Source organism: Caloenas nicobarica, chromosome 3 (genome assembly GCF_036013445.1).
Source record: "Caloenas nicobarica isolate bCalNic1 chromosome 3, bCalNic1.hap1, whole genome shotgun sequence".
NCBI classification, from domain to species: Eukaryota; Metazoa; Chordata; class Aves; order Columbiformes; family Columbidae; genus Caloenas; species Caloenas nicobarica.
Window position 1 is genome coordinate 23,468,689 of NC_088247.1, and position 16,790 is coordinate 23,485,478.

The 16,790-nt window shown below is 35.3% G+C and overlaps 1 protein-coding gene across 1 annotated transcript in view; it reads right to left on the minus strand.

The window, feature by feature from the left end:
• The window catches only part of CSMD1 (CUB and Sushi multiple domains 1), a 1,102,582-nt gene that overhangs the window by 90,983 nt on the left and 994,809 nt on the right, over window positions 1-16,790 (minus strand). The window contains 4 exon segments of the mRNA XM_065633007.1: window positions 2,292-2,438; window positions 6,473-6,661; window positions 16,189-16,302; window positions 16,458-16,538. Of these exon segments, the coding sequence (XP_065489079.1) occupies window positions 2,292-2,438; window positions 6,473-6,661; window positions 16,189-16,302; window positions 16,458-16,538 (531 nt within the window).

A 16,790-nucleotide genomic window follows, 5' to 3' on the forward strand; every position in this document is an offset into this window, starting at 1 on the left:
CCAGCTCTCCAGCCTATCCAGATCTCTCTGTAAGGCCCCTCTGCCCTCGATAGAGTCCCTAGCTCCTCCTAGTTTGGTATCGTGGGCAAACTTACTTAAGATACATTCTATTCCTGTGTCCAGATCATTTATAAAAACATTAAGGAGCACTGCCTCTAAAATTGAGCCCTGGGGAACCCCATTGCTGACTGGCCACCAGCTTGATCTAACCCCATTTACTACAGCTCTTTGAGCCAGTTGCTCACACAATGTATTACGGACTTGTCTAACTGTGTGCTAGACAGTTTATGAAGAAGGATATTGCAAGAGACAGTATCAAAAGCTTGCTAAAGTAAAAAAACCAAACCAAAACAAAACACCACATCTACTGGCTTCTCTTGGTGAACTAGATGGTTGACCTCATCATAAAACTAAATTAAGTTGGTTAAGCAGGACTTTTCCCTCATGAACCCGTGCTGTTTACGACAAATGACTGCATTGTTTCTCAAATGTTCTTCAATAACTTCCAGAATAATGTTCTCTGTAATTTTACCAGGCATTGAAGTGAGACTGACAGCCTTGTAATTGTCAGGGTCTTTCTTCATGCCCTTCTTGAAAATTGGGACAATATTTGCCAGCTTCCAGTCGACTGGGACCTTTCCAGACTCCCAAGACCATTATAAAATAACGGAGACCGGTCCTGTGATGACATCACTCAACTCTTTCAGTACCATGGGATGAATCCCATCAAACCCTATAGGTTGACGCGCATTCAGCTGGAGCAGCAAGTCTTGAACAAATTCAGGGTCGGCTGGGAGTTTATAATCTCCCCAGTCGGTGTTGTCCAACACAGGGCTCCAGAGGTCCCATGGCCCATAATCAGTGTTGAAGACAGAGGCAAGGAAGGCATTACATTTCTCTGCTTTGCCTACATCCCTATTTGTGAGGTAATCGACCTCATCAAGCAATTGACCAATGTTATCTCAGATCCTCCTTTTGATGTTAACATACTTTAAAATATCTTTTGGTTGTCCTTCACAGTCCTGACCAGCTTGAACTCTAATTGAACTTTGGCCACACAAATTTTCTCCCTAGAGTGGCAAACAGCATTTCTGTAGTCATTCTGTGTTTCCTGTCCTTGCTTCTAATGTCTGTACGCTTTTCTTTTCCTAAGTTCTAGGAGAAGACCTTTGCTCTGCAAAGCTGGTGTTATGCTCTACTTGCTTGACTTCTGACATTTAAGAATTGCCTGCTCCTGCATTCTTAAGAGATGGCTCTTAAAAAGTGACCAGCATTCACAGACCTCAATACCTTCAACACCATATTCCCAGGCGACCCTAGTCTACTTTGCTCATATGCAGGGCTGAAGTTTTGCTGACAGTTTTTCTCCTATTGCCAATCTTTGTGGTCACTTTGACCAAGACAGCCACCAATTATCATTTTGCCCCTGAGTTTCTCTCTGTTACACAAGCAACAAATGTAGGAGGGTACCTTTGCTAGTCAGCTGCCTTAGTACTTGCACCAAGAAGTTATCATCTTCAACATGCTTCAGAAAGATCCTAGACTTTTTTGTGTCCACCGTTTGATATTCCCTGTTGTTGTCTGGGAAGTTAAAATCACCCACAAAGACAAGGGCAGTTGATCTAGAGATAACCTTTAATTTCTTGTAGAATAATTCATCAGTGGTGTTGTCCTGGCTAGGTGGCTGAGAGTGGACTTCCACAATAACATCTGCTATATTTGCATTCTGCTTTGTCCTTCCACAGGGGCTCTTAACCATGTTGTCACCAACTGTAACCACCATACAATTCAACCCTTCCCTTGCATACAGCACCATTCCCCTGTCTCAGCTGTCCTACCTCTCTCTCCTAAAGAGCCTCATACCTCTGGGACTAGCTCAAAGCTTCTAGCTCTTCTCACTTATTTCTCGTGCTGTTCGCAATAGTATAAAGACATTTCCAATGTCCTCCAGTGTACTCAGCACACTGTGGAACAGACTGAAGGACCCCACTAGCACACTGTCCCTCAAATATTGGCATGCGGTCCCCAAGGCTCATTTCTAGCTAGCCTGATTTTAGCTCCTTCCACCTTCAAATCTGGCTTAAAGCTCTTCCAATGAACCCTGCTAACTCCTGCACAAGATCCTTTTCTGTCTTTGAGACAGGTGTACCCTGTCTGTCACTAGTAGGCCTGTTGTCATGTAGACCAACCCATGATTAAAAAACCCAAAATTTTGCTGGTGACACCAGTCTTATAGCCACAAACTATATTGAAGCACAAAGTATAATTTAATGGAAATCATTAATAGTTACCTGAGTAACGGATCTTGAATCCTTTCTTGCTAGTTGCATGATCAGTTGACCAGCGAAGATATAGCAGATTCATTCTGCTCGTAAAGTTCAGTTGTCCAGTATGATTTCCACTTAAAGCAACCAGTAGAGGGCTTTGCCCAGAAGAACCTTTGGAGATTAATAGAGAAACTATTGGAGTATTAAAGTACCATCAGTTTAAGTAATCACTCAGCCATGAATGTGAATGTGCAAGGAAAGATTAGGAAATAATGTGACACACTGTTGCCAGTGAAATAGTGAACAGATCTTGATTTAAACTATCCATCTGTTTTTAGGTTTTTATTTCTAATACTTATTTAAACTTTTGTCCAGCTAGTGAGTGGCAGCAAACTTACGCATTCTTTGACATTGTGCAGCTAGTGTCATTTTAAATACCACCATATTACATAGTGAACATAGCTAAAAAATGCCTGGTCACGTATAAGATCATCACAGTTTCACTATGGAAAATACATATGTACAAGTATTATGACTTTACAATACATACTTCATTAGAACTCAGTTCTGTTGAGAGAATGTTCTGTTGAGAGACAGAGTGTTTGTTACAGTATATTTTAGTGTAAAAAAAATACACTTATTGTAAATACAGGATACTGAAAACAGTATGTCCTGGCACTAGCAAATATCTTCATGACAATAAAATCCAGTAAAACCCTAGAAGCAAAAATAATGATTTAGGGGCTAACTACATAACAAAACAAGGTAGATGCAAGAGAAAAAAAAAAATCAATGTATCAGACCAGTCTCTAACTGAAAACTTTCTGAAACACAAAATGGCATCTTCTTTCTCTGTATGAAGGTTATGTTCTTCCAGCTGAACTCCTCCCTTTCATATGCCTTTTTGCTCCACATTTTTCCATTTTAGGAAAGCCACATTCAACCAACATTGTCTTGGCCACAGTAGCTATTTCTAATAGAGGCTGTTTCATTCATTTTTGCTGACTTTGAGCAGCTGCAGCCTGATCAGCTCTTCTTATGTTGCACAAAAACACAAAAATAAAACTGATTCAAAGGACACCTAAACATTGAATACAATTCTTGTCAGCCATTCTCACTCCAGTCCAATCAAAAATAAGTATATTTTATGATTGGGACATTGCAGGTACAAAAAGGATACTATAAAAGCCACAGCACACCATAAAGATTAAAACAACCTTCCAGTCCTTAGGAACTGTAGTTCAATCACCATAATGACAAAACTACAACTAAATAAGTATTACTAAATAAAATCTAAATAATAAATGCATATATGAAATAAGAACAAATAAGCATAGCTTTAGGTACAGGTTGCCCAGGATGCCCTCATCAAAATGCTTTGTGGATTGTTTTTCATATTAAGGAGTTAGTGTTTGGTGATTACAGTGTAGGATAAATGATGAGGAATGTCGAAGTCAGTTCCTATACTTGCTTGAAAAAATTGTTTAGAACGTGACAATTCATTTCTCCATGCTTCACCCTGGCTTTTGTAAAACCTGTTTAATACACTTTTTTTTGGTTACAATTTAGAATTTGTGTGTTCTTTCATTTTCAAATAAAGGGACTAAATGAGTACAATTATAAATACAGATCCAGTGCATACAAAAAGGTGAGAATCTTTCCCTATTAGTAATCATGAAACTAGTTTGCAGCACCATATGCCACAGTGTGTTATTTAGCCATTAGGAGATCAGAAGAATGATTTAACATCTGTTACTTTGCTTTGTTTTTCCTGAAGTTGAGTTTCAGTTTCCATACCTTACCTAGCAGGCAACTCTTCAGCTGATGTTCAGGAAAGTCAGCAGCATGACTTAGATGTTATTGAGTTTGGTTTTTATTATTTTAGAGTTTGTCTATGTAAGGAAATACATACTGAACTTCTGGTATGCTGACCTGTCATATGATGCTTTCCTCAATACTAAGTAAAAGTTGATATATCCACCTAATTTCAATGAGAGAATTTTTTTTGTTTATTTCGGGGGGGGGGAAGAGGGGGAAATATCAAAGAATATTTGCTGTATTAAATTAATGGTATTCATTATAAGTAGTCTGCATACACTGTTTTCAAGTTCAAAAGCCTTTAATTATATTGACGGTACCTTTATGGCTTCTCTTGTTTCAGATATAGATGAGATTTCCTAAGGGTCTGACTGAGAAGTGGTAACGGCTAATGGGCTTATTACTCCCAGCTGACCAGGGTAGCCTTATTGACTGGATGCCTATACTGATCATCATGCAGCTGCTGAAGCACCATATATTACAATGTGCTTAGTTAGGTGTAGTCCCTTTTTTTGGTTTGCATTCTAAAGCTGCCTTTTAAAGTAATCAGAGACCTATGCCTTAGCAAGTACTGTTTCTCTAAAAGTTGCCTTGCCGATCTTTATATAGTTTCTGCATAAAGTTTGGTGATATATCTTTACCTGATATAGATAGACCTGTGAAGTTCTACTAACTTAAATGAAGGTATGTTGTTTTGGACTACACAAGGTCCCAGGCTATGATATATATTTATTGCAAACTGCAGTAATACAGAGAAATACCTAACCTAGCTCTGAACAAGCTAATCTAAAATATATTCGTCGCCAGAAACAGTACAGCCACATCAGCATTGCCTTCTGCCCCAACAAACTCATCATGCTGACATGGAGAACCAATTAGCCTAGCAAAGAACATTGCTAATATGGCCATGGGGACAGAAACAAGTATCTCTGCAAGGCACTGCAATATGCCATATTTAAATATCAACTTGTTGAGAGCTAGATCAGGAATCTCTACATGGCACTGTACTGAGAGTTTATAAATATGCCATTATCTTTCTCATTTAAGTTTGCTGGTAAGTGGTAGAAAAAATGATTCCAGTAGAGCCGCACTAGAGATGAATTTGTAAGAATGTGATTTCATGTCATGAAATAACAATGCTTAAAATGTAGTAACTATGATAATTCTGCTCTCAGATCTATTATTAATAATCTGGTATCATTAAATTTCAATGTATAAGAAAGAAAACAAAAACCTTCATCAGGAACTTTAAGCAGTTTCAACAGAATTTTTCAAAAGAAAACAAAGCAGTCAGACCACTAAAAAAATTCCAAGAATTGTCTTGCTGTTAAATACAAAATAGAGTGGAGGAAAAGACAGTCTTAACAGATTTTTTCAGTCTGCTTTCTCCACTAACCTGACAGGGATCAACACACACATTGTAAAGATGAAAAAAATGCTAATGAACAGACATTTTTAAAAGAATGAAAAATATTGTGGCTTGTTTTTCAGAATGCTGTTATCAAAAATTGATTTTAAAAAATAATTTTAGACATTAAAAATCTACTACTTAAGGAAAATACTTAGAGAAAGATACCTCAGAACATATGACCTTTTAATATTTTTCATTTTATGAAACTCCCATAGTGAATATTAATCAGTTCTATCATAGTTATCATATATTCTTGGTTTATGAGAGAAGATAGGATAATGGTCTCCAAAGGAGTAAAAAAAAAAAATATTAAAGAACAATCAGGGATTAGTTATTCTCATCAATCAATGAGAACAGAACAAGTGGTTAATAAGCTCAGAATTCAGCCAAAAAAAAAAAATTGCCGGTTAATTAAATAGGACCATTTGAAATGTTGCTCGTATCAGTTTTCATCATTTCTCTACTATTTGTCCCAAAACAGATGGTCAAATTTTTTAACAGGGGTATGCTCAAACAAGGTACAGCATTGATTCTGCTATGCTATGGAGAAAAAAGCCTGGGTATTTGGACTCAAATTTGAGTATTTAGTCTCAGATAATTTTACTAAATTAGACAAATGGAATTATACCCCCAAATTTTTCCTCGCCAGAAATGATCCATTACAAAACAGTAAAACACCTCCATACATTTCCCAGCAAACAGAAAACTGTATGACTTTCATAATAACGCTTCAGCTGCTACTGCTCTCCCTCTAACAATACCTAAGAAAAGTTAAAAGCTTCTTTGTCTTGAATACATCTATAAAAACTTTCATTGGCTAACAGACTTCGACTTAAGGTAAGAGTAATAAAAAATGTTGGATTATTGTTTCTTTTTGAGATGTATAAATACATTATGAAACTAAAAATTGGAAATCAAGCCCCATTTGACCTGTTTTTTTTCTTTTGTGGTTATATAGAATACAAATCTCTCTTACCATCAAATACCTCAAGCTCATCAAACTGCTTCTCACTTTGAAACATTTCCACAAAGATGGAGATATTATATCCTGGCTCAACCTTTATAGTCCAAGAACAGGTCTGGGAGTTGGGATAAGTGCCTGGGTAACCTGGACTGAGGATCACTCCTGATGATTCTGTACGGATTTCATTCGCTGGACATTGTGCTAAAAATGACACAACAAGAACATCAACAAGAATAGCAATGAAATAAAGTGTTTATTTTCCATGAAAAAAATATAGTATTATTTTTCAGAGATATGCATGCTTCAGGTTCAGTGTCCAAATGAAAACACATTAAAATCATATTGTAGATGGAAGGAACAATGAAGTTCCCTTTAAAACAAACAGAAACAGAACCACTTTTATAAACCTGGCATTTATGAAACAGGATACTAATTATAGTAAAACATTAATCCAGAAATATGTAACAATCCAAAGGATTTACAGTTAAGGGATTCATATTGGCTAGTGTGAGCATTCACATAGGTGATGTAAAAGTCCTGGTAAACTTTTTATTTGGAAACCTAGTGGCTGTCTTCTATTTGAACTCTTTAAAAAAGCCACCCACCTTTAAGAATGAAGTCTGTTACATGAACATGAAAACATATTGGAGTCTTGAGACACACCAGATCATTTGAAAACATACATGTTTTTTACACACAAAGGGTTTATTTTGGATACATATAATTCTAAGTCATCTGAGTAAGACCTTCTCAGCAACCATTTCCTCTGTTATTTAAACTCTGAACTCATAACATTTTATAAACAGTTCCACCTTGTATTCATAGGAGTTTATGATCTCTGCATATGACAAGGAGTATATTATATTAAAATGCTTTAAATTTTATATCCTAAATACTGGTTTTGATTAAGAAATTCTTTTGTTGGTCACTGTTTTTCTTTAACAATTTGATACTCATGCAGGACTGATTTTTTCATGTCTGTTTGCTGTTGAAGTCTGATACATTTTGTCCACAGTTTCATAATATATGTGCATATTAACAATGTTTTTTATGTAAGATTCACAAATAAAACTTGACAGAAATGCGTTCCTGGAAACTGTTTGGCACAGTGCCCAAGTACTTGCATAAATTAAAGGCTATAGGAAATCTGAAAAACATAACAGCAGGAGAAAAACAATCAGGTCAAAAAATATGTTACAAAAAAAAAAAAAGGTACATGACCAGCAGCAGCAAACATTAAAAACTGGACCATTTTCCGTAGTCAGCCTTTTACTAACTTGAAGGTGAAATTTAGGTTCAGTTGCAGCCAAGAAGAATTTTGCTGTAAACTTATGGAAAACAGTATACTCTCAAAGAAATTAAACATACTGGTAGAGAGGGAAATTATACTTTATAAAAGACGTCTAGTCTTTACCTTCTGATCCATACACTGGGGACAAATCTGAACCCTCAAACAGAAGCAACAATACAAACAAAGTAGGAATTTTATCAAATAATTCACCTATAAATTAACCGTCACTTTTCTACATAGTGGATAGAACTTTACCTTTGAGAATCTGGCTTATTCCTGTCCTTTCTTTATCCTAGATACAGTTTTCCAGACTTGTGTGTGGAAGGTAAGAGAAAGTGTACATGCCTGAGTTGGTCAATACAACATTCCATTGAGAGTCCCAGATTCTTTGTAATACTTTAAATAATGATACATTAAATGAGAAAGAGTTTCAAACTTAACTTATAAACTCATTTTCTGAGGACTGCCAATTTCTTAATGGTACCAAAGTTTAGAAAAGAAATAAAACAAACATCAAACCTCTTCTTTTCTGACTGTTCCAAGAGTTCCCTAGATCTGACTTACAGGTTGAGCCTTCAGCACAAATTCAAGGTGATTTTTCTTCAGTTGTGATTATTTTATAATATAGCATAAATTATAAATCACTTATCTAAAAGCCACTCTGATTATTTAAGTATACAAGAAGTGGGGGGAGGGGGGCGGGGAGTGTGAAAGACTACTTATTCATTTTTGTCATAATCTTTTCTTCTTCAGCCCGCTGTACTAGACTGGAGAATATGTAGCATTATCATGCCAGCAAATGCAGGAAGAAATATTAGACTTTTGAAACCCTCTTTTCCTCTCCTCCCCCTCAACTCGTTTAGCTAAAAAATTTCTTCCGTCAGAGTTAAAAATGTCAGCCTGTGAAGAGGAGGGATGTAATATGCAAGTGAGAACACACTGTCAAAGCAGGGAGAACAAGGTGTGGGCTGGGGAAAAAATGGCAAGCAAATATTTTTTCCTTGGCATGTGTTCTTTTCTGCTATCATTTGACAGCACTGGCTGTAACAGACAGTATCTCTACAATGTAAATACATTTTTCATAGAAGACATCTAAGAGAGGGAAAGTCTATGGAGCTATGCTATATAAAGTGGTAAGGATCCTCTTATCAATTTTAATTCAGGGATTGTTTCTTGAGATAGAAACATATGTAGCCAAATTACACTCAGAAATTTCACACGAGCTTCTGTGTAAGAATACAGTATTGCACATATTTAAAGACAGTAGCTTCTCTTTCTCATTGTCATAAAACACACTGTGACTTCCTATATTCTTCAGAATAATAGAAGAGTAACTTGAGAAAATACAGTCAACAAGTGCTCTGACTCATCAATCTGAAGCAAGTACAAGAAAAACAGCAAAGTATCATAGAACAACATTGGGCAGAAACATTGTCAGATAAATAATGATATCTATTTTACCTTATTTAAATACATGAGAGTTATTCCTGGACAGAAATTTGGCTAGCTGTGTGGCATTTCTTGTCAGAGATGCAGTAAAAGTTCTCATCAGTTATGAAGAGTAGCTGACATAACACAGTTCCACAACCTGCTTTGCCCCATAGTATCATTTGCTTATGCTACAAGACTATTTTTAAGAAAAGAAGATGGCTTTTACTGATCCAGTATTGGCTTCATTGCACTGTTTGTTATAAAGTCTACTACAGCAACTTGAGGGTTAAGAGTTGGTCTTCAGAGTTGTAAACATCATAAAGTGTTGAGAAATTCTTCACTAACTCAAGAAACCCACTGAAAGTATATGAAAGAAAGGGACCCAGGGAAGGAAATGCAGTGAAAAAAAATACAGAAAAGTCACCAATCCAAAGAAGTGAAAATTGCTACTTTCCTTTGGGAAAAACAAATGTCAGAATAGGAAGAAAGACAATCACACTCAGGAAAGCACAGACACCTTGACTGTGAGCATCTCAGAAACCTCTGAAAATACTTCATTTGAGAACTGGCCACTGTAAGAATGGTCTGCAAAGAGAAAAACAGACAGGACTAGGAAATTGCAGGGAGAAAAAAACAAACAAAGAAACTCAGAGAAATTACTTCTGCCATTTTCTTTCACCTGCTTTGCACTGAGAGCATCTACTTTTTATTGTAAAGGGCATCAGAGACAAAAAAGGACGAAAAAAAGGCAAGGAGACAGATTGTTTTCTAGGTTTGAAAAAATAACAATAACAAAAAAACATTTTTTCAAAAGCAGGTAAAACTTATCATTAACAGAGAAACTCTGCTACTAGCTTTCATTCCTCATAGTTGATTCTTAAGAAGGGACCTGAAAATAATTTTTTTACTACAGGGGAAAATGTGTCTTTCGCAGATGTTTCCTCATGCCCTTCTCATAATTGAGGAAAAGTATGATCTTGCTTTGTAATTAAGAACATTTATTTCGTGGGCAAATATTAAAAATCAACAGCTTAAAGGTCAGACAATTTACTTGAAAAAATCCTTTCCTCTATATATTCTATTGCATTTACTTGGAAGGCTTCAAAACTATACTAAAAGAACAACTTCCAAAAGGAAGAAGTACCGTTTGTATGAAAAAAAATGCACCTCTTGAATACAAATAAGCACAAATAGTAACACAAGGTGTGAAAGAAGGTATGGAATATTCTTCTGTGGTACTGAGTCAAAAATAGTGTCTTGTGAGGCCTCCCTCAGTGTATCCTTAGGGCAGCAAATTCAGGTAAAAATAAAACTCTTATGTTGTTCTAAGCTGTAAATAGCTCAGTACCCTTCCTGTGCTACAGCAGAAGTGGCCAAATCTCCTTACACAGCAAGCTGTAGCTCTAACTCTTCCTATGGTCAAGATTTACTTCCTATGGCTAAGTCATTAGACAAGAGGTCCCTTCCAGCCTCAGCCATTCACGGGAGACATATCACAGGGAATTATGAGAAGAACACTCAGGAACACTGGATGGCAGACACTGTATTGCTCCTTTGCAGTCTGGGAGTCTGGCTGCACCATGGCAAATTGGCAGACTTTGCTGGTTCTCTTTCTCCACCATAATGAATTACTCACCAACTTTCCCTCCAGTGTAGCTTAGCTGTTGATTACCTGACTGGACCTCTAAGGTGGAAGGTAGATTGGAACATTTTACAAGATGCATATGGTTATAGAAATAAACTCAAGATACTGAGTCATTGAGACTTGCTCTATAAAACAAAAGGCACATCCTTTTTCCAATACAATTAATGACTAATATTTATCAATTAAATAAACTCCATAGTGCCATTTTCTTGGTATCATACATACAACAGGTGAAAACAAAAATCTGCAATTTGGATCCTTTTGTTCTTTAAAATTAGCTATCATCTTTAACATGGTGTTTCAAACCAAAACACTCCTAAATGCAGTGTCACATAAATTGCTTCAGTTGAAGCATACATATTGCACTGTTAATACCCTCTTATTTGACAGTCAATTAACACATAAAAACATTGACGTGACATTCTTCAGTATGATATTTATACCTTCTGGACTCTCTTCTGTTACCTAAGTTACAAGGTGATTCAACTCCTTAAACATTTAGAAGTTTAGCAACTGATGTGAAGTTTACCAGTAAAGAAAATCTGAGCTGCAAACCACAGAATTAGATACTTGAGACCCAGAACATATTTAATTATCATTTATAAATAAGTATATCCCATGAGTTTAAAAGTAGATATTGTAAAATGTTTTGGAATGATAACTGGAATAAATATTAAAAAAAAGAAAAAAAACCTGCTTTAGGCATACTGGAGGATATAAGCAATATATTTTATATTCAGTTTTAATCATATGATTGCACATGTAAACTCTGAGTATTGTTATTTGTTAGTTTGTATAAACTCGTATGTACAGGCAATGCTTACAGACAAACAACAGGGAATAAAAAAGATCTTTATGCTACAGAGTTGCGTGTAATTGAGTGTAGCTGGGCAGTGTCAGAAGAAAAGTAATTCTGCAGGGCAGCATAACACTCTAATCATATCCCAGTTTTGAGAAACAGATTACCTAATGTGGCTTTTGGAGAAAGCTGATTCGATTGTTTTGGGGAAGGTCTGACTAAGCTTTTTGACTTAACTTCTACTTCTGATGTCTCCATCTTTGAATTCTCTTTTTATTCATAAATATCATCACCACACCAGGTGTTCTAGTTTTGGCTGGGATAGAGTTGATTTTCTTTCCAGTAGCTGGTATAGTACTGTGTTTTGGATTTTGTATGAGAAGAATGTTAATAACACACTGAGATTTTAGTTGTTGCTGGGTAGTCAAGGACTTTTCAGCTTCCCATACTCTACCAGGTGCACAAGAAGCTGGGAGGGGGCACAGCCAGGACAGCTGACCCAAGCTGGCCAAAGAGCTATTCCTCACCATATGACATTGTGCTCATTATATAAACTGGAGTTGGCCAGGAGGCAAATACTGATGCTCGGGAACAAACAGGCGATAATTGTCACGAGCAGTGAGCAATTGCATTGTGCATCACTTGTTTTGTATATCATTATTATTGTTGTTATTATTATTTTCTTCCTTTGCTGTGCTACAATCCAAGAGTTTTGTTTTGTTTTGGTTTTTTTTCCCTTTCTGATTCTCTCCCACACCCCACTTGGGGGTGTGGGAATGAGCAAGTGGCTGCACAGTCCTAGTTGCCAGCTGGGACTAAACCACAACACTGCAACAATATTTTCACATTACCTCTCTAACTTAAGTGTTTTGAGCAGCATGGCAATCTTCGTGACTAATACAGGAGTATTTCTTGCTGTTTCAATGCTCATCATGCTTTAATTTGTATCTCTGTTTCTCAAGCAACAATTAAAAAAGGAAATAAGTTTATAACAAGAGGATATAAAGACTGGATGAAAGCAGAGGCTCCAAATGTAAAAATGCAAATCACAAATGGTAAGCTACTGAAAAACATAAATTCATGCACAGTAAGAGCATCTTCTGCAGGGTGCTTAGGGCTCTGCACTTGTACCAGGCACTATGAGAAAGTCTATCCTCAAACAAGACAGGAAGGGAAAGGGAGCTATAAGAAAAGTATGGTGTGGTGGGATTACAGCTGTTCTGGAAGTCATTCATTCAGAATGATGTAAAAGTGATGACTGAGAATGATTTTTCTTGCCTGTCAAATATGTCATCAGACTTGTATACAGTATCCTAGGAGCTGGTCTTCTATCATGTAAATGTATTTCTTGCCTACTAGAACATTGTGGCATAGCTTAGGAAAATGAAAAGTTTTCTGGCATCTTTAAAAAATGTGAAGCTGATCCAAATAAGGACAATATAAAGAATTATAATCTATGGGTGAAATGCAGAAATATAAGGAAGCAGTCCACAAGTTAGTTTGAAATACAATATGCAAATTACATAACAAAATTTTTCCAAGTCTATCAGGATCAGACAGTATTGTATAAATGCTGTTCTATATTGCTTCCTCTCAAAAGAAACAGGGTAGAATTGGCAAAGGTATTGAGAAGGATGACAAGAATGATAAGAGGTATGAAATATCTTCTGGTCTATAAAATCATGCCATAAATATGCTGAACAGAGAACTCATTACTGTTTCTTCACCCATGAGAACTAGAGGACATGATATGAAAACAGCAGGTGCCAAGTTCAAAGAGGAGAAACGGAAAAACTTCTTCATATATTACATAAATAAATTGTGCAACTTCTTGCACAAAAACTTTTGGATTTAAAACATTTACATGGGCTCAAAATGCGACTGAATACATTCATTAAAAAAATAGCCCTACAAGTTTCAAAATACAAAGAACATTGCTAGCTTAAGAGTGGCTTAGCTACAGCTAGGTGGAGGTCTTAATTATCTACCTGCTTGCAATGATCTTATGTTCTTCGCTAGAAAGTCTTTATTGGCCAGTGGCAGAGATGGAAAATTGAGCATATGGTCTTGTATATGGGATTTATAGTCTGATCCAGAGATATGTTTTCTCCCCTTCAGACACTTGAGTTTTCAGAGCATAACATGAGTACTTTCATATATTCTAAGAGTAAACACCATAAAGATGGTAATTAAAAGCACAACTTTTAAATGATCTACCAATATTCTATATGATCTAGAAGAAATACCAATAAATGTAAGCTAGAGTGTTATAATAATATCGAGTTCAATTCAACATTTATCTCTATAGTAATAATCCATGTAGACAGACAGAAGTATTGGAGAAGTTGAGATGAGAATAAAAACAAGTAATTCCATTTCCCAGATAGCAAAAAATTAAATTTATGTAAAGATACTTGTCTGAAGAAAGGAAATCAGTTGCCTCCCAAGTTACCTAAAGAAACTGCTCTTTTATGTCTGTCCAAAATATCTGTGCCAGAATCTTTAACGACTCGAGTTCAATTGTCTTCTGTCTCTGAATCACTCCAATAGCTTTTTTGTTGTTACCTCATGATTTCATTTTATGTCCTCTCTACAATAAAGTTCTGCTGTACTCATATTAAAAGTATATGACTGAAAAACATTAACAGGTGGTAATCTACTCCTTGACTGAAACTCTGTTATTTAATCCTTTTCATGTAAAAAATGTGTAGCAAAGATGTTGCTAATTGATTATTAGGAATAACTTATAAAATTCAAGTAACTTCAGGGTAGTTTCAGAAAACAATAAATAGCAAATAAGAGAAACAGAAGAAAATCACAAAATCTACAGTCTATGAGGGAAGTGCAGAGCTGCTAGTTTTTGTCTACGATGTCTCAAAGGACTACAAAGAAAATAGCATTGCTACCATCAGAGAAAGTGCCTGGTTTCCGAAGAATCTGCAGAAATTGTTGGAAATAAACTACTCCCCTGTGCAGAACAGATGACTAATCATTATCAGAAGGTCCTAATATCTCTGTAGTTTTTACAATAACTTTTCAGTTTGTTTTGGGCTTTCATTTTTCATTTACACGATAATTTACACGGTCAAGAACTAAGTTTCTGCTGTTACTGTTACCTTAAAATTCAAAGCTGGATTTGCAGTACGATCATTTTATAAAATACAGTGATTAGAAAAAAAAAAAAACACAAACCCCAAACATTGATAAGTATTGATTTGTCTGTTCAATAAATATACAGAAATACACAATTTTCTAATTGATTTTGCATATTTTATGGTGAGGGTCCTGAAACGAAGACTGAATCTTTTCCACCCAAAACTGGGACACAACATTTTTATCTCTCAATCTATGACAGATCCCAGATTATTGTATGCACAAGTTAAGAAAGGGGAGTGAAAACTGTACTCAGGAATGGGTAGTCATATGGACAAATTACTTATAGATTACAAGTAGATTATGGCATCAAGAAGCTAATGCAATTTTTACTATGAATCCTTTATTAATTTTTAAATCACAGAAACAGAAAACCAGGGTAACAGGAAGGAAGGTACACACACAGCTATTTATAAAATATTGCAATAATTGCTGTGCCTCCAGCGTTACTTGTTGTGCATATAGTTGTTGTTACCTCATGATATGGAAGATGCTCCATCCATAATTACATATTATAGACCAGAGTTAATCCTTGTTAATGTATTATGACATGAGAACTTCCGATCACTTTTTTACTTTCTTAAAATTTCAGTGATGATGTCTCATCAGTAACTTTTCTTCGTCCCAAGAATATGAGGTACTTCTGGAAAAAATTCTACAGATGCTTTCTCGATCACTTTTTCAACATTCCAAAATCTTTTTGCTGTCTACTACTTAACAAGCTAAACCAAACTTAAGAAAAAATAACCAACAGCATCTGAGTAAAAACCTAATTTGGAAGAATGAGTATAAATCTCCAAGATATACTTGTTTTCCATGAAGATGAGAAAATTGTGTATGAATGCACACCTAAACATTATTAATTTTAAATTTTTTAATTCCTTGTTTGATGTACTGTAATTATAAATATAGTATGAATAGTTGAAAGATTTTTAGTGCTTCCATTAATTTAAAGTTGCTACATATTATTTAAGAAAATATATTTCATGTGAATTTGTCATACAATGTCACAATATTTGTGAAAACAGAGACAATAAGTTCTTCTTTTATTTGGAAAGCTTAATTTAAATACATATTTTCAAAACTCTTCAGAGGTGAAAAGAAATATTTGGTTTGATATGAAACAATGTTAAATAATTTAAATAAATTTCATAAATCAGTGTTTCATTAATGGTGTAGTTAAATTGATAAAGTTACTTGTATTCTACTCTAAAGAACTGCATGTCTGTGCAAAAATTTTAGAGGCCAATTTGAAAATGTTTCACTTCTTAGATATTGAAGAAATCAATGGAAACTTTTCTTTTAAACATTAATGATAATACAGTGTCCAAAAATTTGATGCTTAATGTATAAGAAGATTTAAAAATATACGTACTAATGATGTATAGACCACACTAACATATATTTACCTTCACAAAATGGAGAGGAACCTTCAAACTGCAACTGTGTGTTTAGTTTGCAAGTTAATATATCTTGTCCAACAAGGGTGAAACCAGGATGGCACTTGTACTTCACAAAATCTCCTGAAAAAGTTATTGATGACAAAGTTAAACCCTCCCAAAAAACTCAAATGGAATTATACCAAAATCTCAGGTGGAATATGAAACACATTAATAGTTTAGTTTAATTAGAATTCAAGTGAAAACATAAGAAAGAAAAGGTGATACTATTTTTTCACCTATTTCAAAGTCATCATCTTCTGTAAACAAATCTGCATGTGGAACTGTTGGTGGAGGCTGGCACTTCTTCAGCTGATAAGCTGCAAATTTAAGTGGAAAAAAAATAGTAAATACTGGTGTATTAAGAATTATTTTACAGAAAATTCATTTTCTATTTACACTTCTCAAATTATCAAAACTGAACTGAACCTCATGGTCTCTCAGTTACAACATTTTTCCAAGTTAAATATCATGACATAACATATTATCTAAAAATATGAGTATGGATAGAATACTGCACTGCTTACATAGTTATAGATCAATTGTAGGATTGGATACAGTTGTGATGTTTA